The following is a 27,539-nucleotide window of genomic DNA, read 5'->3' as shown; positions in this document are numbered from 1 at the left end:
CAATCACAGTAATAAGGGTATGAACAATCCTGATTGGATTCCAGTCGTTTTATTTATAATATTAAGAGTATATTTATGTACAGTAATATACTTTTTTCTGTCTTTTTATTATTAATTAATGTATTTATCAAAAGATGATGTCATGTGTTATGAATAAGCATAATTAATGGTATGATATATTTGTGTGTACTGTGTATTATAGCAGTAATCTAAGGGCTGAAATCATTCTTACAAGAATAAACAACAGCAATCGTTGGTGAGAAGGGTACATTACATCTGTACTATTTTGTTTACATAAATAATATCATATTTCGATAAATATCGACTATAGTTTTGCATAACTTCAGTGTACTTCACTGGAATATTAAAATATCTGAATTGAAGGTGTGCTTACAGTCGTCTTGCCTTACCTTACTTACCTGGCAAAACCATCAGTAAAGAGACAGCGCTGTAACAGCCGCTGATGATACTATAGCGCCATCTAGTGGCAGATGTGTGAATTGTAAAGACGCAGAAATGGAGTTTAGGAATTAGGCGTAGACCCCAAGTGCTCAGGAGCACATACAGTGAGTGAACTGATCCCAGTGTAGGTTTAAACCCAGGTAACACTCAACAATACTGTGAATATGAATATGTAAAGTTATGAAGACAGAGCCACAGACAGACCCTGGATCAGAGAGGCGGACCCAGGGCTTCAGATTACGCTATATTTAGAAGTCAGATGTAAGATGAGCTTTCAGACTAAATGTGAGGATAAATAATAGTCTACACTATAAACACCAGATCCTGTGATTCGGAGAGGGAGCTGCTGAAAGTTTCCTGATTCCACTTTAGATTTCAGCTCCAAAAGCCCCCAGAAATGGCGTCGAGTATCTGTAAGTATCCAGTTTCTGTAAAACCCAATTAAAATCATTTTAAAATAATGAGTAATGAAAAAGAGAAGCCTGTTCCAGTCCAGTGTTTAATGCAGTTCAGCAGTGTGTCTTATAGACAGAGACAGTGATAGTAGTGAGTTACTACCAGAGTCTATACGAGGTTTAACCACATATTCAGCACCTTTTATATGTGAAACCTATACTTACTTACTTACTTAGTTAGTTATTTAATGTACTGAAATGTATTAATACTGTCCTGTTTCTATAAATCACAGTTAATCATACATTAACACAGAAAGGGCTTATAGATTCTTCACAGATAACAGAACATTTAAAAAGGGCCAAACATTTTTGGTAAGTTATTGATTGGTTTTACATGAAAGTTTGTTATTAGTTCAGCAAAATACAGTTCCTGTACTGAATGTCACCATTATTCCATATGAAATATCTACATAAAGACTAAAATAATTTTTCACAATGTTCACACCGGTGGGCTACACGATAGTGTTGAGCCCAAATGATACTTGGCTCAAACCAGAACCAGTGTTGATTTTAAAGTATAAGGAGTACACTGATGTGAAGTGTGCAGTCTGATGGTCAGATCTAATGTAGTGAATCTTTTTTGAATTGGTAGTTTAGTTTAAAACAGCTGGCAAACACTGGAATCATTTGGAATTTAGTGCAAAAGTCAACGTTTTTAACTAATAATATTTGTATGAATAAAAACAGCATGTTCATTTTAAGTAATGCAGTGATATCTCAACATTGGAGGATTTGTTGGAATGCTTCTAGATTTACAGATAGAGACCTAACATGGCCTTCCACCTAGCATTAGATGTCACAGCTGCATAACATTAGTACATGGGAAAGTAACTCGTAACTCCTGTTTGTGGCACAGATCCATCACAACCTCGGAGGAGGCGAAGTCTAACCCCGCCTCCATTCAGTAAGTTACACTGAATTCCTACTCTCTGGATTTACTACACTGAATTCTTTGAATTACATGTAAATGTTCTGTTCTTCAGAAATCATAAGTTGGACCATTAACCATTAGAGTGTTTTTGAATTTGCATGAAATTGTGGGAAATATTGTGGATTTAAGAGTATCGCTGTCATTACGCAGTGCAGATTCTGCTGCTGGGGAAGAACGACCAGGAAAACAGAAGAGTGGGAAACTTCATTCTGGGAAGAGATGCGTTCGATGCTGAAACTCCTCCTCACCGCAGTGAGGGAGCAAGAGGAAACGTGAAGGGAAAAAGCTTCAGCCTCGTCACCACTCCTCACCTGTTTGATACTGAACTCTCTAACGAGGAACTGGATGAGCGAGTGAGAGAGTGCATGTCTCTATGTCCTTTTGGACCTCATGTTCTAGTTCTGGTCCTACAGCGAGACGACTTCACTGAGGCAGACAGGAAACAGCTGAATTTCATCCTCCGGTCTTTATCTGAGGAGGCCTGTAAATACACCATAGTGCTGACGCAACCCGGCAGCAGTGTAGATCCAGGTGAAGAGAATGTCTCTGATGAGATCATAGCAGAGTTCAGTAACTGGCATTTTGACTTTAGAAGTGGAAGCAGTCCGTCTGCTCTTGTGGAGCTGATGGAGAAGATGGTTGAAGAGAATGGAGGAGGTCACCTTAAATGGGAGGAATTTGTGATGACTCCACCTGCAACAGAACAGCAAAAGCTTCGACCACCAACAGACCCTGAATCAACAACACAGACAAACCCTGAATCAACGGCACAGAGAGAGACTGAATCAACAGCACAGAGAGACACTGAATCAACAGCACAGACAGACACTGAATCAACAGCACAGACAGACACTGAATCAACAACACAAGAGACTGAATCGACAGCACAGACAGAGACTGAATCAACGGCACAGACAGAGACTGAATCAACGGCACAGACAGAGACTGAATCAACGGCACAGACAGAGACTGAATCAACAGCACAGACAGAGACTGAATCAACAGCACAGACAGAGACTGAATCAACAGCACAGACAAAGACTGAATCAACAGCACAGAGAGACACTGAATCAACAGCACAGACAGACACTGAATCAACAACACAAGAGACTGAATCAACTGAAAAGACAGAGACTGAATCGACAGCACAGACAGACACTGAATCAACGGCACAGACAGACACTGAATCAACGGCACAGACAGACACTGAATCAACGGCACAGACAGAGACTGAATCAACAGCACAGACAAAGACTGAATCAACGGCACAGAGAGACACTGAATCAACAGCACAGACAGACACTGAATCAACAACACAAGAGACTGAATCAACTGAAAAGACAGAGACTGAACCGACAGCACAGACAGAGACTGAATCAACGGCACAGACAGAGACTGAATCAACAACACACACAGAGACTGAATCAACGGCACAGACAGAGACTGAATCAACGGCACAGACAGAGACTGAATCAACGGCACAGACAGAGACTGAATCAACAGCACAGAGAGACACTGAATCAACGGCACAGAGAGACACTGAATCAACGGCACAGACAGAGACTGAATCAACGGCACAGAGAGACACTGAATCAACAGTACAGAGAGCGGCTCAACCGACAGCACCGAAAAAGAAAAGTATGTCACAAAAATTCCGTTAAAAACAGTTTCATTAGTTGAAATTGATCACTGTTTGCAATAAATCAGGTATTAGAATTGCACTATTACAGAAAACTGTAATAATCACCTTACTATGCTCATGATTTATATTCCACAACCAGGAGGAAGATTTGGGGGCCTGATGCAGATATTCTCTCGTGGTGGTAAACAGGATGACTTGGGTGAGTAATACATGGATGATTGTGCAAAGCTATTTTTCTCCCAGATTTCTGACGGCCAAATCAATGCCCCAGTTTTCAAGACAGGCAAGTTCTTTTCCGCCATATCTCAATGGAACCGATGGTCTAAATTTAATAATAGCAGTATTCTTAGTAACACCATTGCAGCCATGTGGAAAATTATAACTGCCACATCGCAACCACCTTAAATAGCATAGCAACCACATAGCAACTCCATTGCAACCATGTGGGGAGATCATAGTTGCCACATAGCAATTACCTTGAACAGCATAGCAATCACCTAGCTACACCATGTCAACCATCATGTATGGGATAGCGACTGTCTAGCAGCACCCCACCCCCATTTAACAAAAAACACCCATTTAGCAACACCCTGGGAAACATAGCAACTGCTTAGCAACAGCATAGCAGCCACTTGGAACAGCAGAGAAACTGATTAGCAAGACCATAGTAAGCAACTTACCAACCATAATTTCTATGCAGTTGGTACTGTTAGTTAAAACAGTACAGCAACTGCCTAGCAACCACCTAGAATTGACCTGCACAATTCAGCTGCATGATTATTCTGCAGTTTCCTATGGAAATGCACGTTTCTAGTTTTAAATGAAATGTTTCTCACCCCTATATTATTACTATGTGAACAGTTTACACAGAAATACATCAATAATTCAGCTCTTAGTTGGCCACAATTTAAATGTTAATTAAAATGTTCAGACTTTTAGACTTGGGGTCCAGTGAAGGGGGCAGTTTTGCTCATGTGAATTTCTCGTTCTTAATTGTAGAGGTCTCTGTTCTAAACCTGACTAATACGATATGTTGTTTTTCTCATTCAGTGTCTCAGAGGTTGAACTTGGTGCTTTGTGGGCATGATGGAGCACAGAAAGCCTCCATATCAGACCTCATACTGGGCCAGAGCCAGCGTAGTCCAGAGCCCAGCTTAACGTGTGTGAGGAGAACTGGAGTAGTGTCTGGACGCTCAGTTACCCTGGTGGAGATACCAGCTCTCTGCTACACTCAAGAGAAGGAAGTGAAGTATGCAGCTCTCCACTGTGTCTCTCTCTGTGACCCTGGAGTCCAATGCTTTCCTCTTCGTCGTTCCTGTTGGTCCCCTCACTGATGAGCACAAAGGAGAAATGGAGAAGATTCAGGACAGTTTCAGCTCCAGAGTGAAAGACAATTTAATAGTCCTGTTTACAACAGAGCATGCTGTCAGTCAACCTGTCACAGAGTTTACTGAACACAGCACAGAAATAAGGGACTTTCTTGCTGTGTGTGATCAGAGACACATAATAGTGAAAACAGAGTTGAGGAAATCCTTCAAACAAGCAGGTGAAAAGCTGTTGGAGGATATTATAAAAAAGATAGAAGCACAGCCGTATTCTCTTGACATGTATGTGAGGGCTCAGGAAGAAAGAGTCAGACGTGAAGTGGAGGAAGAGCATAAAGAAGAGCTGAGCAAAAAGGAGAAGGAAAATGAGGAGTTAAGGAAGAAGCTCCGGTCAAAAGGTAGGTGCTTTGACTATGTTCATTCAAGCAATCCCTCAGAGTTCTTCAGCAGTGATTCTGGACACTGTATTAACAAAGAATGTCAAATATTATATTTAAAAGCAGTGTATTGCAATATAGTTATACACACAGACAAAATAAGATTAATCAGTGTTTATTACTGTCTAGAATTTAAATCAACCTGAACAGTATGAACACTGTTTTCAATTTACATCAGCAGTGTCCAGTGGAAGCCACAGTGGCTGCAGATTCCAATAAAAATGACTGGGCACCCTTGGTCAAATTACATCTTTTTGTAATTGAGAAGTAGTAAACACACCCTCTGTAGCTAATCAAATATAAAACATAATATTTTGAAATTTTCCATCACAACATAAAAAAAAAAGGTTGGCCACCTTACAGAGTCCGGACTTTAACACCAGCTTTAGCAGAAAGCTCACACACGGTTTTTGTAGCTAAAAGTCTTTCAGTTATTGTAGTTGGATGTTTGCCCACTCTTCTTTGTAGAAGGCCTCTAGTTCTAAAATGTTATTGGGTTGTCTTGCTGCCCAGCTTGTTTAAGATCTACTCACAAATCTATGATATTTAGATCACAGAAGCATCTTCAGCATGGCAGTACTTATTGGAAAATATTGTATTTGTGTATGTATTTGTGTTGTGTTCATACTTATTCTTCATTAAATGATGACATGTTGTTAGAAAGCTTGTGACTCATTTACAATTTCAGTTTTTTTAAATAAATGTAATCATAAATGTCATTAGATCTTTATCATAAGTTCTTAAACTAGAAAAACATGATAATCATCATAATAATCATAATAATATATTATAGTTTATAATATAAGTTTATTTATTTTATTTTATTTTAGAATGATCCAACATTAAATACATTTGAAAAAAAGTATGTGAACATCAGTCAAACATTTTCGATAATCGGGTTTAATTTTGCAATACTGGGTGGAGGACTCTTTTTAGAGTCCTACGACTTCAAAATGGGGATTTTCTCCTGCTTTATCCATTTCTTTTTAGACATATTTGTGTGCCTAGTATCTTTTTCTTGGCCCATTTACAGTTACGCTTCAGGCAACAGATGGATAATCTGATATTCTCCTGTAGATGTTGCTGGTACCTGATTACAACTTCACCAAAACTACACACATGCTCAGTACTGAGTTTGCTCAGGAAATTAATTTACATAACTTGTGTCATTCTCTTCATGTAGTGAGAGAAATAAGATGAAGATCTGACCAAATTATAGCTTAAATCTTAAACAGAATTTGTAAAGGGTTTAGAGCAGCACTTTAAACTGTAATCATGAGGTTTACCTGAGGAACACATTGTAAAGTAACACAATGAATAACTAGTACTAATGTTTTCTTCAGGTGATGAAGAGGAAGAACGGGTTTCCAGTTGCTTACGAGTGGTGTTGATTGGAAAGACTGGGAATGGAAAGAGTGCAACAGGAAACAATATCCTGGGAAGAAAGGAATTTGTTACTGAAGCCAGTATGAATTCTGTGACAAGGGTTTGCCAAAAAGGAACTGGTGAGGTGCTGGGGAGAACAGTTGCTGTTGTTGACACTCCAGGCCTGTTTGATGCCACACTGTCAAAAAAAGAAATACAGCAAGAAATTGTAAAGTGCATCTCAATGTCAGCACCTGGACCCCATGCGTTCATCATTGTACTGAGCATCGGAAGAATCAGCCAAGAAGATGTGGAGACTTTAGAGCTGATAAAAAAGATCTTTGGTCCAAAGGCTGCAATGTTCAGCATAGTGCTGTTCACTAGAGCAGATGACCTGGAAGATCAGACAATAAACCAGTACATAGAGAAGTGTACAATTGAGCCAGTCAATAAGATGCTCAGAGACTGTGGAAACAGGATTGTGTTATTCAATAACCGAGAAAAAAACGACCGCACCCAAGTCTCTGAACTACTGATACAGATTGAAACTGTGATAAACTCAAACACATCAAGTCAGTTCTTTACAAACAGCATGTTCCAAGAGGCAGAAATGTCCATCAAAAAGAAAATTGAGGAAATTCTGAAAGAGAAAGAGCAAGAGATTGAAGCTGAAAAAGAGAAACTAAAAACCAAATACAGCCAAGAAATGAAAGAGCTGAAGAAAAGACTGGAGGACGAAAAACAAAAGGCTGATTATGAAAAACAGCAAATAGAGAGAAAATATAAAGAAAAGATGGAAACTCTTAAAAAAGAGTTTGAGGAAAAAGATGAAGTAGAAAAGAAGAAACAGGAGATGGAGGACAGAGTGAGGTCAGAAGAAATAAGAAAGCAAATGGAGAAATGGCAAAGCAGGATTAATGAGTTAGAAATGGAGAATAAAAAGCAGAGAGATGAATTTGAAAAGCAGCTGAATGAGAGAGATGAGGAGGACAAAAAGAGAGAAGAGAGATACAAACAAGATAAAGAACATTTCAGAAATCAACAAAAACAAGCCATGGAAGATCTGAGAAAGAGACAAGATGAAGAAATTAGAAAGAGAGATCTGGAGGAGGATAGAAGGAGAAAAGAAGAAGTGGATGAGAGGCATACTTGGGAGAGGAAAATAAAAGAGGCTGAACACGAGAAGAAGGAGATACAAGACGGCCTGAAGCGTAAACTGAGGGAATGGGAAGACGAGAAGAAAAAACAGATGAAGGAACTACAGGAAAAGGACCGTCAGAGAAGGCAAGGACACGCTGAAGAGCTACGAACAAAACTAGAAGAACAAGACAGAATGAGAGAGAACTTTGAAAGGGATATGGAGGAAGAAAGACTTCGGCGAGAAGAGGAGAAACGAAAGTGGAGGGAAGAAAGTGAGCAAAAAGACAAAGAGTACGAGAAAAAGAAACGTGCAATGGAAGCAGAGATGGAGAAAATGAGGAGGGAAGAGCAGGAGAGAAGAAGACAAGAAGACAAGAAAAGAGAAGAAGAAAGAAAAAGACTGCAGGAAAGAGAAGAGGAGATACGAAGAGAATGTCAGGAGAACATTGAGAGGAGAGAGGAAGAAAGCATGGCTAGAGAGAAGAAGGAACGTGAGGAATTGGAAAAGAAGCATGATCAGGAAATGAAGGACATGAAGAGTAAATATGAAGATATTGTCAGAAAGCAGGCAGAGCAGGTCAATGACTTCAATGAAAGACAAAAACACTTCCTGTTGTTCACTGAACAGCATCAGAAACGGTATGAGCTTCTGGAGAATCTCTATAAACTCACTGAGGGTCAAAAAAGTGCGAAAATTAAAAAATTACGAGCAGAAATTGATGAACTAAAAATTGAATCAAAATGTGTGATTGCTTGAGAAGTCCAAAATGATGCTCCAGTCATAAAAGTAGTACTCTGCAACAAGAAAACCATTCTAACCTAATGTTAGTCTGCTGCATCTGTATGAAAATCCTCATCTCCCAAAAATGGAAACTTTACAGGAGGTGGAAAAATGTTGGGTTACTGAACGTAATTCCTGGTTATTTGATAACAGAGTGAGGTGTTTCACTATGGGAATTACCTTGGGCAAGGAATGAACCTGAAACATGCAGCCTGTAGGATCACGCAAACATGTCCCTCTGTAGTTGTAAGCCCTACATTCGTATGCCACAGCAATAGCACCCACAATCCAGTGTGACAACCGCTGACAAGACAAGGGTAACTTTAAAAAGAGTTTATGACACAAAAAGCTGATCGTACCTCCTAAAACCAGCTGTCCTATCTATATACTACACAGGGCCCTGACAGGGGGTTTGTAGGGGTTTGAGGTGGGGGAGCTGTTTTTAATCATAAAGTTCCCCTCTTCGTTAAGTGCACCTAACCAAGGTATGGCCAGTTTGGCGGCGGCCCGTTTACACACCTCATACAGGTTGCTGTCAGCCTGAGAGCCCATGTCGGCGGCGTTGGGAGGTCTAGGCTTTTGGGCAGGAAAAGTGGAGTCATCTTCCTCGTCTTGGCATCGTCATCTGATCCCTCCCTGCCCAGCTCTCCTTCTTCTTCAAAGGAAGTCAATAAAAAAAAGATTTTTTTCCAAGTCATTGTGGAGCATTTCTATTGGTCCATTCATCACAAAAAGTTGTAGTGGCTCACCCTGAGAAGGGAATCAAACCTAGTGTTGGTTACAGCACAACCTACTTACTAGGTGAGCTAGTGGTTAATAGGACCCACAGAAGAAAATTAACTGGAGTGCAGTTTTTTTAAAGAGGACTCAAGAGTCATGGGAAGAGCAAAGATGAGGGGAGTGCAAGAGTTCTCAACCCTTTGCCCGGCTGTCCTCGTGACAGCAATGTGTGTCTGTGTGTCTCCCCAATGAAGCCCTTAGCCCAGGTGTTGGGCTTGATTGGCTCCAGAAGATACATTTTGTCTCCTTCTGGTGGCCCGAGGTGGCTGAGCTCTGGAGCCAGCCCTTACAAATGTAAAGAACTACTACCAACAACAACTGCTTCACATTATAACAGAGTCAAAAACAGCAAAAATGGAGATACAAGGTTTTTGTGTGACAGTAATTTCATGTTTCTTTGAAAACACCAGTGGTAGTTTTTGGTGAGTGTAATTAAAATCAGTAATGTTTACTTTTTAATAATCATGTTTGCCTAAACAATGACAGTGATTATATTACAAATATGGCATAAATATGTGTAATGGATTATAGCATAATCAATAAATAATAATGGATACTTTTAATCCATTCCACTTTTATAATGTTTATCCGTCCTGCCTCCTCTTCGTTTGTCCATATGTAACCCTGTGTCTCATCGGCACAGTTTGCTGTATATGCAGACTGTGTTTATCCTTTATTTTGTTTGCTTATTATTTAATCTGAACATTTTAGTAGTGTTTGAATAATGTGATCAGATGTCCCTAAAATTAAAACTAATGATTTAATTAGTCTAAAAAGCCTTTTCTGTGATTTGAGATTATCACCATTATGGATGCTGTATGTATGTTTTAAATAATGTTCCTAATCATTTTATGTCCACACTTTTTAATTTACTAAAAAATTGATTTATTCCAAATGTTGTCTGTGTTTCACTCAAGCGTAATATAATTGTACAATTCCTTCTGAACTGTACTGGCACAGGGAGGTCAAACTCTGGTTCTTTTGGGCCACAGCTGTACATATCATCAGTGACATGACAGTAAAAGGTCTGGGACGTAGGTGCAGGCCAGCCTCTCGGGTAGACTGAAAACAGTGATGGTGGTGGTCCATTGGACGTCTGATCCACCTGACGTCATCTAAGATTTTAAGTGGTAGTATAATATTAGAAAACTCCTAAAGTACGAATACTATTACTACTATTACTTTTTTGTTCTACTACTACATCTACTCTTACTGCTACATCTACTGCTACTACTAAAACTACTTCTAATTTTACTACCACTACTACTTAAAATACTACTTCTACTAGTACTAATACTGCTACTACTAAAACTACTTCTAACTACTTATACTTTGTCTACCCCAGTGGGAACAGATTAGTTTAAAGGACATTGAGGAAACGTGGTTGAACTTGGAAGTGGTCATTTTAACACTGAGTTTTCACTTAATATGTAGGTTCTTTAGTCTTATTGTGTGTGTATTTAATATAATAACCAGCCCTTAATCTGTGTTTACTTGACTGTGTGACTTGATTTCTGAACAGAAACATAACATATAAGCCCATTACAGTTAACAGTTCAAATACTTTAATATTTTTACAAATCCAGGATCAACCAACTAATCTGAATAATTTTAAGGTTGTTTTTCTCTAAAAAGCAGCACAAACACTCAAAGTAACTTTAAGATATTAGTATATATTATACATTAATTATACATAGCATTCTTACCTGAAAGAGCCAAAGAGAAGGGTCCACCAGATGTCGTCCAGTCCAGGATATTTCATTAAGTACTAAGACTTTAAATGATAGTAAAATAATAGAAAAACTACAAAGTAAGCAGGCTACATCTACTTCTACTACTTCTACATTTACTACTACCACTACTACTACTACATCTACTACTACTAAAACTACTCCTACTACTACATCTACTAATACTACTAATACTACATCTACTACTACTAAAACTACTCCTACTAATACTTCTACTACCTCAACTACTAATACTACATCTACCCCAGAGGGCACAGATTAGTTGAAAAGACGTGGAGGAATGTGGTTAAATTTGGAAGTTGTTTACCTCTACTAGTACTATGACCTCTACTACAACTACTACAACTACTCCTACCACTACTACATCTACTCCTACTACTACATCTACTACCACTACTACAACTACTCCTACCACTACTACATCTACTCCTACTACTACATCTACTACTAATACTACTCCTACTACTACTACAACTACTCCTACATCTACTACTACTAAAACTACTACCACTACTACATCTACTACTAATACTACATCTCCTACCTCTACATCTACTCCTACTACTACTCCTAGCTACATCTACTACTACTACTAATCCTACATTTACTAATACTAAAACTACTACTCCTAGCTACATCTACTACTACTACTACTACTACTAATACTACTCCTACCACTACTACATCTACTCCTACTACTACATCTACTACTACTAATACTACTCCTACTAATACTACATCTACTCCTACTACTACATCTAAAACTACTAATACTACTCCTAGCTACATCTACTCCTCCTACTACATCTACTACTAATACTACTTCTACTACTACTACAACTAATCCTACATCTACTAATACTAAAACTACTACTCCTAGCTACATCTACTACTACTACTACTACCACTACTACATCTACTCCTACTACTACATCTACTACTACTAATACTACTCCTACTAATACTACATCTACTCCTACTACTACATCTACCACTAATACTACATCTACTACTACATCCACTACTACTATTACTACTCCTACATCTACTACTAATACTACATCTACTACTACTAAAACTACTCCTACATCTACTACTACTAAAACTACTACTACATCTACTACTACTAATACTACTCCTACATCTACTACTAATACTACTCCTACTACTCCTGCTACTACATCTACTACTACTAAAACTACTCCTACATCTACTATTACTAATACTACTCCTACTAATACTTCTACTACTACTACTTTTACTAGTACTTCTATTTTTACTACTACTAAAACTACATCTACTTCTAATACTACATCTACTACTAATACTACATCTACTACTACATCTACTACTACTACTCCTACTAATACTACATATACTCCTACTACTACTAATACTACTCCTACCACTACTACATCTACTCCTACTCCTAGCTACATCTACTACTACTAAAACTACTCCTACATCTACTACTAAAACTACATCTACTACTACTACTCTTAGCTACATCTACTGTCAACCACTAATACTACATCTACTACTAAAACTACATCTACTACTACTCTTAGCTACATCTACTGTCAACCACTAATACTACATCTACCACTAATACTACATCTACTACTACATCCACTACTACTATTACTACTCCTACATCTACTACTAATACTACATCTACTACTACATCTACTACTACTACATCTACTACTACTAATACTACTCCTACTACTCCTGCTACTACATCTACTACTACTAATACTACTCCTACATCTACTACTAATACTACTCCTACTCCTACATCTACTACTACTAAAACTACTCCTACATCTACTATTACTAATACTACTCCTACTAATACTTCTACTACTACTACTTTTACTAGTACTTCTATTTTTACTACTACTAAAACTACATCTACTTCTAATACTACATCTACTACTACATCTACTACTCCTACTAATACTACATATACTCCTACTACTACATCTACTACTACTACTCCTACTAATACTACATATACTCCTACTACTACTACTCCTACCACTACTACATCTACTCCTACTACTACTACTACTACTCCTAGCTACATCTACTCCTACTATTACTACTAGCTACATCTACTACTACTAAAACTACTCCTACATCTACTACTAAAACTACATCTACTACTACTACTCTTAGCTACATCTACTGTCAACCACTAATACTACATCTACTACTAAAACTACATCTACTACTACTCTTAGCTACATCTACTGTCAACCACTAATACTACATCTACATCTACTACTCCTACTACTACATCTACTACATCTACCCCAGTGGGAACAGATTGATGAGAAGTCGTTGAGGAATGTGGTTAAATTAGGAAATTGTAGTGAGCTCATTTGAACATTGGATTTTCCCTCAATAAACATGATAATATATAGTTTCATTAGTCTTAATCTGTGTGGGTTTAATATTTAACATCAGCAGCTCCTAAATCTGTGTTTACTTGACGATTTCTGAACAGAGCTGTAACTTATAAGCCCGTTAAACAGTTCAAATACTTGAGTATTTCTACATATCCAGTCTCAACCAATGTTACTGTGTAAAAAGCAGCACAAACAGCTGAACTCTACATTAAATATGAGTAAATATTGAGGGTTATTAAACACACTGGTCTCACCTGAAAGAGCCTAAGCGAAGCTCGGAGCTCCAACGGTTCTCAACGGTTTACCTCAGAACTGAACTCGCGAGCGCTTTCATTTAAAAACGGAGACTCCGGCTCGTGACCCGCTGCGTTCATTCGCTGATCTTCAGCTCATTTCACCAGGTAGTTGGTGAGGGGTATGGTTTACAGATCATCAGAGCTGCCGTGTTGGCTTCAAACGAGGGATTTGAGATTTTTAAAGGACCAACAGGGAACAACGAGTGCTAAATGACCGCAGTAGTTTTAAATGTCTACCGCAGACTAATTACAAAACACTGGAGAACTGCCTGTCCCGCCCCCTCCTCCCCAGACCCGCAGCTGAACCTGCTCAGTTTGACCAACGATTGGCCGTTGGTGGGACAATACAGGACGCCGATTGGTTCAAACACCTGTCAATCACAGTAATAAGGGTATGAACAATCCTGATTGGATTCCAGTCGTTTTAATTATAATATTAAGAGTATATTTATGTTCAGCAATATACTTTTTTTCTGTCTTTTTATCATGTATTATTTTTAAAAATCTTTTTAATATTCATTAATGTATTTATCAAAAGATGATGTCATGTGTTATATTTTAGATTAAATGCACAAAGAGAGCACGTTTAAACAGTTGAGGTAGGAATATGCATAATTAATGAAAGAGCCAAAGAGAAGGGTCCACCAGATGTCGTCCAGTTAAGGATATTTCATTAAGTACTAAGACTAAGACTAAGACTAAATGATAGTAAAATAATAGAAAAACTACAAAGTAAGAAGGCTACATCTGCTAATACTACATCTACTACTACTACTACTACTAAAACTACTCCTAAATCTACTACTAATACTACATCTACTACTACTTCTACATCCACTACAACTAATACTACTCCTACATCTACTACTAATACTACATCTATTACTACTAAAACTACTCCTACTACTACATCTACTACTACTACTACTAAAACTACTCCTAAATCTACTACTAATACTACATCTACTACTACTTCTACATCCACTACAACTAATACTACTCCTACATCTACTACTAATACTACATCTACTACTACTAAAACTACTCCTACTACTACATCTACTACTACTAAAACTACTCCTACATCTACTACTAATACTACATCTATTACTACTAAAACTACTCCTACTACTACATCTACTACTACTAAAACTACATCTACTACTAATACTACATCTACTACTACTAAAACTACTCCTACATCTACTACTACTAATACTACATCTATTACTCCTAAATCTACTACTAAAACTACATCTACTACTAATCCTACATCTATTACTACTAAAACTACTCCTACATCTACTACTAATACTACATCACTGGAGAACTGCCTGTCCCGCCCCCTCCTCCCCAGACCCGTAGCTGAACCTGCTCAGTTTGACCAACGATTGGCCGTTGGTGGGACAATACAGGACGCCGATTGGTTTAAACACCTGTCAATCACAGTAATAAGGGTATGAAGTATCCTGATTGGATTCCAGTCGTTTTATTTATAATATTAAGAGTATATTTATGTTCAGTAATATACTTTTTTCTGTCTTTTTATTATTAATTAATGTATTTATCAAAAGATGATGTCATGTGTTATGAATAAGCATAATTAATGGTATGATATATTTGTGTGTACTGTGTATTATAGCAGTAATCTAAGGGCTGAAATCATTCTTACAAGAATAAACAACAGCAATCGTTGGTGAGAAGGGTACATTACATCTGTACTATTTTGTTTACATAAATAATATCATATTTCGATAAATATCGACTATAGTTTTGCATAACTTCAGTGTACTTCACTGGAATATTAAAATATCTGAATTGAAGGGGTGCTTACAGTCGTCTTGCCTTACCTTACTTACCTGGCAAACCATCAGTAAAGAGACAGCGCTGTAAGAGCCGCTGATGATACTATAGCGCCATCTAGTGGCAGATGTGTGAATTGTAATGACGCAGAAATGGAGTTTAGGAATTAGGCGTAGACCCCAAGTGCTCAGGAGCACATACAGTGAGTGAACTGATCCCAGTGTAGGTTTAAACCCAGGTAGCACTCAACAATACTGTTATTTATGATCATAAATATGAATATGTCGTTATGAAAGTTATGAAGACAGAGCCACAGACAGACCCTGGATCAGAGAGGCGGACCCAGGGCTTCAGATTACGCTATATTTAGAAGTCAGATGTAAGATGAGCTTTCAGACTAAATGTGAGGATAAATAATAGTCTACACTATAAACACCAGATCCTGTGATTCGGAGAGGGAGCTGCTGAAAGTTTCCTGATTCCACTTTAGATTTCAGCTCCAAAAGCCCCCAGAAATGGCGTCGAGTATCTGTAAGTATCCAGTTTCTGTAAAACCCAATTAAAATCATTTTAAAATAATGAGTAATGAAAAAGAGAAGCCTGTTCCAGTCCAGTGTTTAATGCAGTTCAGCAGTGTGTCTTATAGACAGAGACAGTGATAGTAGTGAGTTACTACCAGAGTCTATACGAGGTTTAACCACATATTCAGCACCTTTTATATGTGAAAACTTTACTTACTTACTTACTTACTTATTTAATGTACTGAAATGTATTAATACTGACCTGTTTCTATAAATCACAGTTAATCATACATTAACACAGAAAGGGCTTATAGATTCTTCACAGATAACAGAACATTTAAAAAGGGCCAAACATTTTTGGTAAGTCATTGATTGGTTTTACATGAAAGTTTGTTATTAGTTCAGCAAAATACAGTTCCTGTACTGAATGTCACCATTATTCCATATGAAATATCTACATAAAGACTAAAATAATTTTTCACAATGTTCACACCGGTGGGCTATACGATAGTGCTCAAACCAGAACCAGTGTTGACTTTAAAGTATAAGGAGTACACTGATGTGAAGTGTGCAGTCTGATGGTCAGATCTAATGTGGTGAATCTTTTTTGAATTGGTAGTTTAGTTTAAAACAGCTGGAAAACACTGGAATCATTTGGAATTTAGTGCAAAAAGGGACGTTTTTAACAAATAATATTTGTATGAATAAAAACAGCATGTTCATTTTAAGTAATGCGGTGATATCTCAACATTGGAGGATTTGTTGGAATGCTTCTAGATTTACAGATAGAGACCTAACGTGGCCTTCCACCTAGCATTAGATGTCACAGCTGCATAACATTAGTACATGGGAAAGTAACTCGTAACTCCTGTTTGTGGCACAGATCCATCACAACCTCGGAGGAGGCGAAGTCTAACCCCGCCTCCATTCAGTAAATTACACTGAATTCCTACTCTCTGGATTTACTACACTGAATTCTTTGAATTACATGTAAATGTTCTGTTCTTCAGAAATCATAAGTTGTACCATTAACCATTAGAGTGTTTTTGAATTTGCATGAAATTGTGGGAAATATTGTGGATTTAAGAGTATCGCTGTCATTACGCAGTGCAGATTCTGCTGCTGGGGAAGAACGACCAGGAAAACAGAAGAGTGGGAAACTTCATTCTGGGAAGAGATGCGTTCGATGCTGAAACTCCTCCTCACCGCAGTGAGGGAGCAAGAGGAAACGTGAAGGGAAAAAGCTTCAGCCTCGTCACCACTCCTCACCTGATTGATACTGAACTCTCTAACGAGGAACTGGATGAGCGAGTGAGAGAGTGCATGTCTCTGTGTCTTCCTGGACCTCGTGTTCTAGTTCTGGTCCTACAGCGAGACGACTTCACTGAGGCAGACAGGAAACAGCTGAATTTCATCCTCCGGTCTTTATCTGAGGAGGCCTGTAAACACACCATAGTGCTGACGCAACCCGGCAGCAGTGTAGATCCAGGTGAAGAGAATGTCTCTGATGAGATCATAACAGAGTTCAGTAACTGGCATTTTGACTTTAGAAGTGGAAGCAGTCCGTCTGCTCTTGTGGAGCTGATGGAGAAGATGGTTGAAGAGAATGGAGGAGGTCACCTTAAATGGGAGGAATTTGTGATGGCTCCACCTGCAACAGAACAGCAAAAGCCTCGACCACCAACAGCAGAAAGAGAGCCTGAACCAACAGCACAGACAGACGCTGAATCAACAGCACAGACAGAGACAGAATCAACAGCACAGACAGAGACAGAATCAACAGCACAGACAGACGCTGAATCGACAGAACAGAGAGAGACTAAACCGACAGAACAGACAGACACAGAATCAACAGCACAGACAGACACTGAATCAACAACACAGAGAGAGACTGAATCAACAACACAGACAGAGACTGAATCAACAACACAGACAGAGACTGAATCAACAACACAGACAGACACTGAATCGACGGCACAGAGAGACACTGAATCAACAGCACAGACAGACACTGAATCAACAACACAAGAGACTGAATCAACTGAAAAGACAGAGACTGAACAGACAGCACAGAGAGACACTGAACCGACGGCACACACAGACTCTGAATCGACGGCACACACAGACTCTGAATCGACGGCACAGACAGAGACTGAATCGACGGCACAGACAGAGACTGAATCAACGGCACAGAGAGAGACTGAATCGACAGCACAGACAGACGCTGAATCGACACAACAAAGAGAGACTAAACCGACAGGACAGACAGACACTGAATCAACAGAACAGACAGACACTGAATCAACAACACAGACAGACACTGAATCAACAACACAGACAGACACTGAATCAACAACACAGACAGACACTGAATCAACAACACAGACAGGGACAGAATCAACAGAACAGACAGAGACTGAATCAACAAGACAGACAGAGGCTGAACGAACAGCACAGAGAGACACTGAATCAACAGCACAGACAGACACTGAATCAACAACACAAGAGAGTGAATCAACAGAACAGACAGAGACTGAATCAACAGAACAGACAGAGACTGAATCAACGGCACAGAGAGACACTGAATCAACAGCACAGACAGAGACTGAATCAACAGCACAGACAGAGACTGAATCAACAGCACAGACAGAGACTGAATCAACAACAGAAGAGAGTGAATCAACAGAACAGACAGAGACTGAATCAACAGAACAGACAGAGACTGAATCAACGGCACAGAGAGCAGCTCAACCGACAGCACCGAAAAAGAAAAGTATGTCACAAAAATTCCGTTAAAAACTGTTTCATTAGTTGAAATTGATCACTGTTTGCAATAAATCAGGTATTAGAATTGCACTATTACAGAAAACTGTAATCATCACCTTACTATGCTCATGATTTATATTCCACAACCAGGAGGAAGATTTGGGGGCCTGATGCAGATATTCTCTCGTGGTGGTAAACAGGATGACTTGGGTGAGTAATACATGGATGATTGTGCAAAGCTATTTTTCTCCCAGATTTCTGACGGCCAAATCAATGCCCCAGTTTTCAAGACAGGCAAGTTCTTTTCCGCCATATCTCAATGGAACCGATGGTCTAAATTTAATAATAGCAGTATTCTTAGTAACACCATTGCAGCCATGTGGAAAATTATAACTGCCACATCGCAACCACCTTAAATAGCATAGCAACCACATAGCAACTCCATTGCAACCATGTGGGGAGATCATAGTTGCCACATAGCAATTACCTTGAACAGAATAGCAATCACCTAGCTACACCATGTCAACCATCATGTATGGGATAGCGACTGTCTAGCAGCACCCCACCCCCATTTAACAAAAACTTAGCAACACCCTGGGAAACATAGCAACTGCTTAGCAATAGCATAACAGCCACTTGGAACAGCAGAGAAACTGATTAGCAAGACCATAGTAAGCAACTTACCAACCATAATTTCTATGCAGTTGGTACTGTTAGTTGAAACAGTATAGCAACTGCCTAGCAACCACCTAGAATTGACCTGCACAATTCAGCTGCATGATTATTCTGCAGTTTCCTATGGAAATGCACGTTTCTAGTTTTAAATGAAATGTTTCTCACCCCTATATTATTACTATGTGAACAGTTTACACAGAAATACATCAATAATTCAGCTCTTAGTTGGCCACAATTTAAATGTTAATTAAAACGTTCAGACTTTTAGGCTTGGGGTCCAGTGAAGGGGGCAGTTTTGCTCATGTGAATTTCTCGTTCTTAATTGTAGACGTCTCTGTTCTAAACCTGACTAATACGATATGTTGTTTTTCTCATTCAGTGTCTCAGAGGTTGAACTTGGTGCTTTGTGGGCATGATGAAGCACAGAAAGCCTCCATATCAGACCTCATACTGGGCCAGAGCCAGCACAGTCCAGAGCCCAGCTTAACGTGTGTGAGGAGAACTGGAGTCGTGTCTGGACGCTCAGTTACCCTGGTGGAGATACCAGCTCTCTGCTACACTCAAGAGAAGGAAGTGAAGTATGAAGCTCTCCACTGTGTCTCTCTCTGTGACCCTGGAGTCCATGCTTTCCTCTTCGTCGTTCCTGTTGGTCCCCTCACTGATGAGCACAAAGGAGAAATGAAGAAGATTCAGGACAGTTTCAGCTCCAGAGTGAAAGACAATTTAATAGTCCTGTTTACAACAGAGCATGCTGTCAGTCAACCTGTCACAGAGTTTACTGAACACAACACAGAAATAAGGGACTTTCTTGCTGTGTGTGATCAGAGACACATAATAGTGAAAACAGAGTTGAGGAAATCCTTCAAACAAGCAGGTGAAAAGCTGCTGGAGGATATTATAAAAAAGATAGAAGCACAGCCGTATTCTCTTGACATGTATGTGAGGGCTCTGGAAGAAAGAGTCAGACGTGAAGTGGAGGAAGAGTATAAAGAAGAGCTCAGCAAAAAGGAGAAGGAAAATGAGGAGTTAAGGAAGAAGCTCCGGTCAAAAGGTAGGTGCTTTGACTATGTTCATTCAAGCAATCCCTCAGAGTTCTTCAGCATTGATTCTGGACACTGTATTAACAAAGAATGTCAAATATTATATTTAAAAGCAGTGTATTGCAATATAGTTATACACACAGACAAAATAAGATTAATCAGTGTTTATTACTGTCTATAATTTAACACTGCTTTCAATTTACATCAGCAGTGTCCAGTGGAAGCCACAGTGGCTGCAGATTCCAATAAAAATGACTGGGCACCCTTGGTCAAATTACATCTTTTTGTAATTGAGAAGTAGTAAACACACCCTCTGTAGCTAATCAAATATAAAACATAATATTTTGAAATTTTCCATCACAACATAAAAGTCTAAATCATCAGTGTTCAAAGGTTGGCCACCTTACAGAGACTTTAACACCAGCTTTAGCAGAAAGCTCACACACGGTTTTTGTAGCTAAATGTCTTTCGGTTATTGTAGTTGGATGTTTGCCCACTCTTCTTTGTAGAAGGCCTCTAGTTCTAAAATGTTATTGGGTTGTCTTGCTGCCCAGCTTGTTTAAGATCTACTCACAAATCTATGATATTTAGATCACAGAAGCACCTTCGGCATGGCAGTACTTATTGGAAAATATTGTATTTGTGTATGTATTTGTGTTGTGTTCATACTTATTCTTCATTAAATGATAACATGTTGTTAGAAAGCTTGTGACTCATTTACAATTTCAGTTTTTTTAAATAAATGTAATCATAAATGTCATTAGATCTTTATCATAAGTTCTTAAACTAGAAAAACATGATGATAATCATCATAATAATCATAATAATATATTATAGTTTATAATATAAGTTTATTTATTTTATTTTATTTTAGAATTATCCAACATTAAATACATTTGAAAAAAAGTATGTGAACATCAGTCAAACATTTTCGATAATCGGGTTTAATTTTGCAATACTGGGTGGAGGACTCTTTTTAGAGTCCTACGACTTCAAAATGGGGATTTTCTCCTGCTTTCTCCATTTCTTTTTAGACATATTTGTGTGCCTAGTATCTTTTTCTTGGCCCATTTACAGTTACACTTCATGCAACAGATGGATAATCTGATATTCTCCTGTAGATGTTGCTGGTACCTGATTACAACTACACCAAAACTACACCAATATTCCTAGAGCTGCACATTATTTGGACATGCTCAGTACTGAGTTTGCTCAGGAAATTAATTTACATAAATCTTAAACAGAAATACAGACATTTGTAAAGGGTTTAGAGCAGCACTTTAAACTGTAATCATGAGGTTTACCTGAGGAACACATTGTAAAGTAACACAATGAATAACTAGTACTAATGTTACTTTCAGGTGATGAAGAGGAAGAACGGGTTTCCAGTTGCTTACGAGTGGTGTTGATTGGAAAGACTGGGAATGGAAAGAGTGCAACAGGAAACACTATCCTGGGAAGAAAGGAATTTGTTACTGAAGCCAGTATGAATTCTGTGACAAAGGTTTGCCAAAAAGGAACTGGTGAGGTGCTGGGGAGAACAGTTGCTGTTGTTGACACTCCAGGCCTATTTGATGCCACACTGTCAGAGGAAGAAATACAACAGGAAATTGTGAAGTGCATCTCGATGTCAGCACCTGGACCCCATGCGTTCATCATTGTACTGAGCATCGGAAGAAACACCAAAGAAGATGTGGAGACTTTAGAGCTGATAAAAAAGATCTTTGGTCCAAAGGCTGCAATGTTCAGCATAGTGCTGTTCACTAGAGCAGATGACCTGGAAGATCAGACAATAAACCAGTACATAGAGAAGTGTACAATTGAGCCAATCAAGAAGATGCTCAGAGACTGTGGAAACAGGATTGTGTTATTCAATAACCGAGAAAAAAACGACCGCACCCAAGTGTTTGAACTACTGACACAGATTGAAACTGTGATAAACTCAAACACATCAAGTCAGTTCTTTACAAACAGCATGTTCCAAGAGGCAGAAATGTCAGTCAAAAAGAAAATTGAGGAAATTCTGAAAGAGAAAGAGCAAGAGATTGAAGCTGAAAAAGAGAAACTAAAAAGCAAATACAGCCAAGGAATGGACGAGCTGAAGAAAAGACTGGAGGACGAAAAACAAAAGGCTGATTATGAAAAACAGCAAATAGAGAGAAAATATAAAGAAAAGATGGAAACTCTTAAAAAGGAGTTTGAGGAAAAAGATGAAGTAGAAAAGAAGAAACAGGAGATGGAGGACAGAGTGAGGTCAGAAGAAATAAGAAAGCAAATGGAGAAATGGCAAAGCAGGATTAATGAGTTAGAAATGGAGAATAAAAAGCAGAGAGATGAATTTGAAAAGCAGCTGAATGAGAGAGATGAGGAGGACAAAAAGAGAGAAGAGAGATACAAACAAGATAAAGAACATTTCAGAAATCAACAAAAACAAGCCATGGAAGATCTGAGAAAGAGACAAGATGAAGACATTAGAAAGAGAGATCTGGAGGAGGATAGAAGGAGAAAAGAAGAAGAGAAAGACAGGAGTGATTGGGAGAAAAGAATAAAAGAGGCTGAACACGAGAAGAAGGAGATACAAGAGGACCTGAAGCGTAAACTGATGGAATGGGAAGACGAGATGAAAAGACAGAAGCAGGAACTAAAGGAAGAAGACCATCAGAGAAAGCAGAAACACGCTGAAGAGCTACAAGCAAAACAAGAAGAACAAGACAGAATGAGAGAGAACTTTGAAAGGGATATGGAGGAAGAAAGACTTCGGCGAGAAGAGGAGAAAAGAAAGTGGAGGGAAGAAAGTGAGCAAAAAGACAAAGAGTACGAGAAAAAGAAACATGCAATGGAAGCAGAGATGGAGAAAATGAGGAGGGAAGAGCAGGAGAGAAGAAGACAAGAAGACGAGAAAAGAGAAGAAGAAAGAAAAAGACTGCAGGAAAGAGAAGAGGAGATACGAGGAGAATGTCAGGAGAACATTAAGAGGAGAGAGGAAGAAAGCATGGCTAGAGAGAAGAAGGAACGTGAGGAATTGGAAAAGAAGCATGATCAGGAAATGAAGGACATGAAGAGTAAATATGAAGATATTGCCAGGAAGCAGGCAGAGCAGGTCAATGACTTCAATGAAAGACAAAATAAACATATACTGGGGCTCACTGAACAGCATCAGAAACGGTATGAACTTCTGGAGAATCTCTATAAACTCACTAAAAGTCAAAAAAGTGAGGAAATTCAGAAATTACGAGCAGAAATTGATGAACTAAAAAATGAATCAAAATGTGTGATTGCTTGAGAAGTCCAAAATGATGCTCCAGTGAAATTATCATAAAAGTAGTATTCTAACCTAATGTCAGTCTGCTGCATCTGTATGAAAATCCTCATCTCCCAAAAATGGAAACTTTACAGGAGGTGGAAAAATGTTGGGTTACTGAACGTAAATCCTGGTCATCTGATAACAGAGTGAGGTGTTTCACTATGGGAATTACCTTGGGCAAGGAATGAACCTGAAACATGCAGCCTGTAGGATCACGCAAACATGTCCCTCTGTAGTTGTAAGCCCTACATTCGTATGCCACAGCAATAGCACCCACAATCCAGTGTGACAACCGCTAAAAAGACAAGGGTAACTTTAAAAAGAGTTTATGAAACAAAAAGCTGATCGTACCTCCTAAAACCAGCTGTCCTATCTATATACTACACAGGGCCCTGACAGGGGGTTTGTAGGGGTTTGAGGTGGGGGAGCTGTTTTTAATCATAAAGGTCCCCTCTTCGTTAAGTGCACCTAACCACGGTATGGCCAGTTTGGCGGCGGCCCGTTTACACACCTCATACAGGTTGCTGTCAGCCTGAGAGCCCATGTCGGCGGCGTTGGGAGGTCTAGGCTTTTGGGAAGGAAAGGTGGAGTCATCTTCCTCGTCTTGGCATCGCCATCTGATCCCTCCCTGCCCAGCTCTCCTTCTTCTTCAAAGGAAGTCAATAAAAAAAAGATTTTATTCCAAGTCATTGTGGAGCATTTCTATTGGTCCATTCATCACAAAAAGTTGTAGTGGCTCACCCTGAGAAGGGAATCAAACCTAGTGTTGGTTACAGCACAACCTACTTACTAGGTGAGCTAGTGGTTAATAGGACCCACAGAAGAAAATTAACTGGAGTGCAGGTTTTTTAAAGAGGACTCAAGAGTCATGGGAAGAGCAAAGATGAGAGGAGTGCAGGAGTTCTCAACCCTTTGCCCGGCTGTCCTCGTGACAGCAATGTGTGTCTGTGTCTCTCCCCAATGAAGCCCTTAGCCCAGGTGTTGGGCTTGATTGGCTCCAGAAGATACTTTTTGTCTCCCTCTGGTGGCCCGAGGTGGCTGAGCTCTGAAGCCAGCCCTTACAAATGTAAAGAACTACTACCAACAACAACTGCTTCACATTATAACAGAGTCAAAAACAGCAAAAATGGAGATACAAGGTTTTTGTGTGACAGTAATTTCATGTTTCTTTGAAAACACCAGTGGTAGTTTTTGGTGAGTGTAATTAAAATCAGTAAGAAACATTTTACTGAAATGATTAAGATGTTTACTTTTTAATAATCATGTTTGCCTAAACAATGAGAGTGATTATATTACAAATATGGCATAAATATGTGTAATGGATTATAACATAATCAATAAATAATAATGGATACTTTTAATCCATTCCACTTTTATAGTGTTTATCCGTCCTGCCTCCTCTTCGTTTGTCCATATGTAACCCTGTGTCTCATCGGCACAGTTTGCTGTATATGCAGACTGTGTTTATCCTTTATTTTGTTTGCTTATTATTTAATCTGAAAATTTTGGTAGTGTTTGAATAATGTGATCAGATGTCCTTAAAACTAAAACTCATGATTTAATTAGTCTAAAAAGCCTTTTCTGTGATTTGAGATGATCACCATTATGGATGCTGTATGTATGTTTTAAATAATGTTCCTAATCATTTTATGTCCACACTTTTTAATTTACTAAAAAATTGATTTATTCCAAATGTTGTCTGTGTTTCACTCAAGCGTAATATAATTGTGCAATTCCTTCTGAACTGTACTGGCACAGGGAGGTCAAACTCTGGTTCTTTTGGGCCACAGCTGTACATATCATCAGTGACATGACAGTAAAAGGTCTGGGACGTAGGTGCAGGCCAGCCTCTCGGGTAGACTGAAAACAGTGATGGTGGTGGTCCATTGGACGTCTGATCCACCTGACGTCATCTAAGATTTTAAGTGGTAGTATAATATTAGAAAACTCCTAAAGTACGAATACTATTACTACTATTACTTTTTTGTTCTACTACTACATCTACTCTTACTGCTACATCTACTGCTACTACTAAAACTACTTCTAATTTTACTACCACTACTACTTAAAATACTACTTCTACTAGTACTAATACTGCTACTACTAAAACTACTTCTAACTACTAATACTTTGTCTACCCCAGTGGGAACAGATTAGTTTAAAGGACATTGAGGAAACGTGGTTGAACTTGGAAGTGGTCATTTTAACACTGAGTTTTCACTTAATATGTAGGTTCTTTAGTCTTATTGTGTGTGTATTTAATATAATAACCAGCCCTTAATCTGTGTTTACTTGACTGTGTGACTTGATTTCTGAACAGAAACATAACATATAAGCCCATTACAGTTAACAGTTCAAATACTTTAATATTTTTACAAATCCAGGATCAACTCCTAGCTACATCTACTAACACTACATCTACTACATCTACTACTAATACTACTCCTACTACTCCTACAAATACTCCTACATCTACTACTACTAATACTACATCTACCACTACTCTTAGCTACATCTACTCCTACATCTACTCCTACTCCTAGCTACATCTACTCCTACTACTACTAATACTACATCTACTCTTAGCTACATCAACCACTAATACTACATCTACCACTAATACTACATCTACCACTAATACTACATCTACTCCTACATCTACATCTACTCTTAGCTACATCTACTACCACTACTACTACATCTACATCTACTCTTAGCTACATCTACTGTCAACCACTAATACTACATCTACATCTACTCTTAGCTACATCTACTACATCTACTACTACATCTACATCTACTCTTAGCTACATCTACTGTCAACCACTAATACTACATCTACATCTACTCTTAGCTACATCTACTGTCAACCACTAATACTACATCTACATCTACTCTTAGCTACATCTACTGTCAACCACTAATACTACATCTACATCTACTCTTAGCTACATCTACTGTCAACCACTACTACATCTACATCTACTCTTAGCTACATCTACTACATCTACTACTACATCTACTCTTAGCTACATCTACTACTACATCTACTCTTAGCTACATCTACTACATCTACTCCTACATCTACATCTACTCTTAGCTACATCTACTCCTACATCTACATCTACTCTTAGCTACATCTACATCTACTCTTAGCTACATCTACTGTCAACCACTAATACTACATCTACATCTACTCTTAGCTACATCTACTGTCAACCACTAATACTACATCTACATCTACTCTTAGCTACATCTATTACATCTACTACATCTACATCTACTCTTAGCTACATCTACTGTCAACCACTAATACTACATCTACTCCTACTACTCCTACTACTACATCTACCACTAATACTACATCTACTACTACTACATCTACTCCTACTACTACCACCACTAATACTACATCTACATCTACTCTTAGCTACATCTACTACTACATCTACTCCTATATCTACTACTACATCTACCACTAATACTACATCTACTACTACATCTACTACTAATACTACATCTACTACTACATCTACTACTAATACTACATCTACTACTACTATATCTACTCCTACTACTACCACTAATACTACATCTACATCTACTCTTAGCTACATCTACTCCTACATCTACGACTACATCTACCACTAA

At 38.6% G+C, this 27,539-nt stretch overlaps 3 protein-coding genes across 3 annotated transcripts; all 3 read left to right on the top strand.

Moving 5' to 3' along the window:
* Positions 1 to 859: 859 nt before the first annotated feature.
* Positions 860 to 3,650, top strand: LOC140535527 (GTPase IMAP family member 9-like). Its single transcript, XM_072656926.1, has 4 exons — positions 860 to 875; positions 1,774 to 1,821; positions 1,978 to 2,615; positions 3,630 to 3,650. The coding sequence occupies exons 1-4, from the start codon at positions 860 to 862 to the stop codon at positions 3,648 to 3,650; spliced, it is 723 nt and encodes a 240-aa protein (XP_072513027.1).
* LOC140535526 (uncharacterized) lies at positions 3,650 to 19,040 on the top strand. The gene is given in 6 exon segments (XM_072656925.1): positions 3,650 to 3,689; positions 4,541 to 4,782; positions 4,784 to 5,213; positions 6,596 to 8,029; positions 17,191 to 17,813; positions 19,020 to 19,040. Coding segments are annotated over 6 exon segments (2,790 nt in total).
* LOC140535525 (uncharacterized) lies at positions 19,040 to 27,539 on the top strand. The gene is made up of 4 exons (XM_072656924.1): positions 19,040 to 19,079; positions 19,924 to 20,595; positions 21,946 to 23,398; positions 27,500 to 27,539. Exons 1-4 carry the CDS (start codon positions 19,040 to 19,042, stop codon positions 27,537 to 27,539), a joined length of 2,205 nt encoding a protein of 734 aa, XP_072513025.1.

This window comes from Salminus brasiliensis, chromosome 15 (genome assembly GCF_030463535.1).
Source record: "Salminus brasiliensis chromosome 15, fSalBra1.hap2, whole genome shotgun sequence".
Lineage (NCBI taxonomy): Eukaryota > Metazoa > Chordata > Actinopteri > Characiformes > Bryconidae > Salminus > Salminus brasiliensis.
Note: the sequence above shows the minus strand (reverse complement) of the source record. Positions and strands in the feature narration are given on the sequence as shown.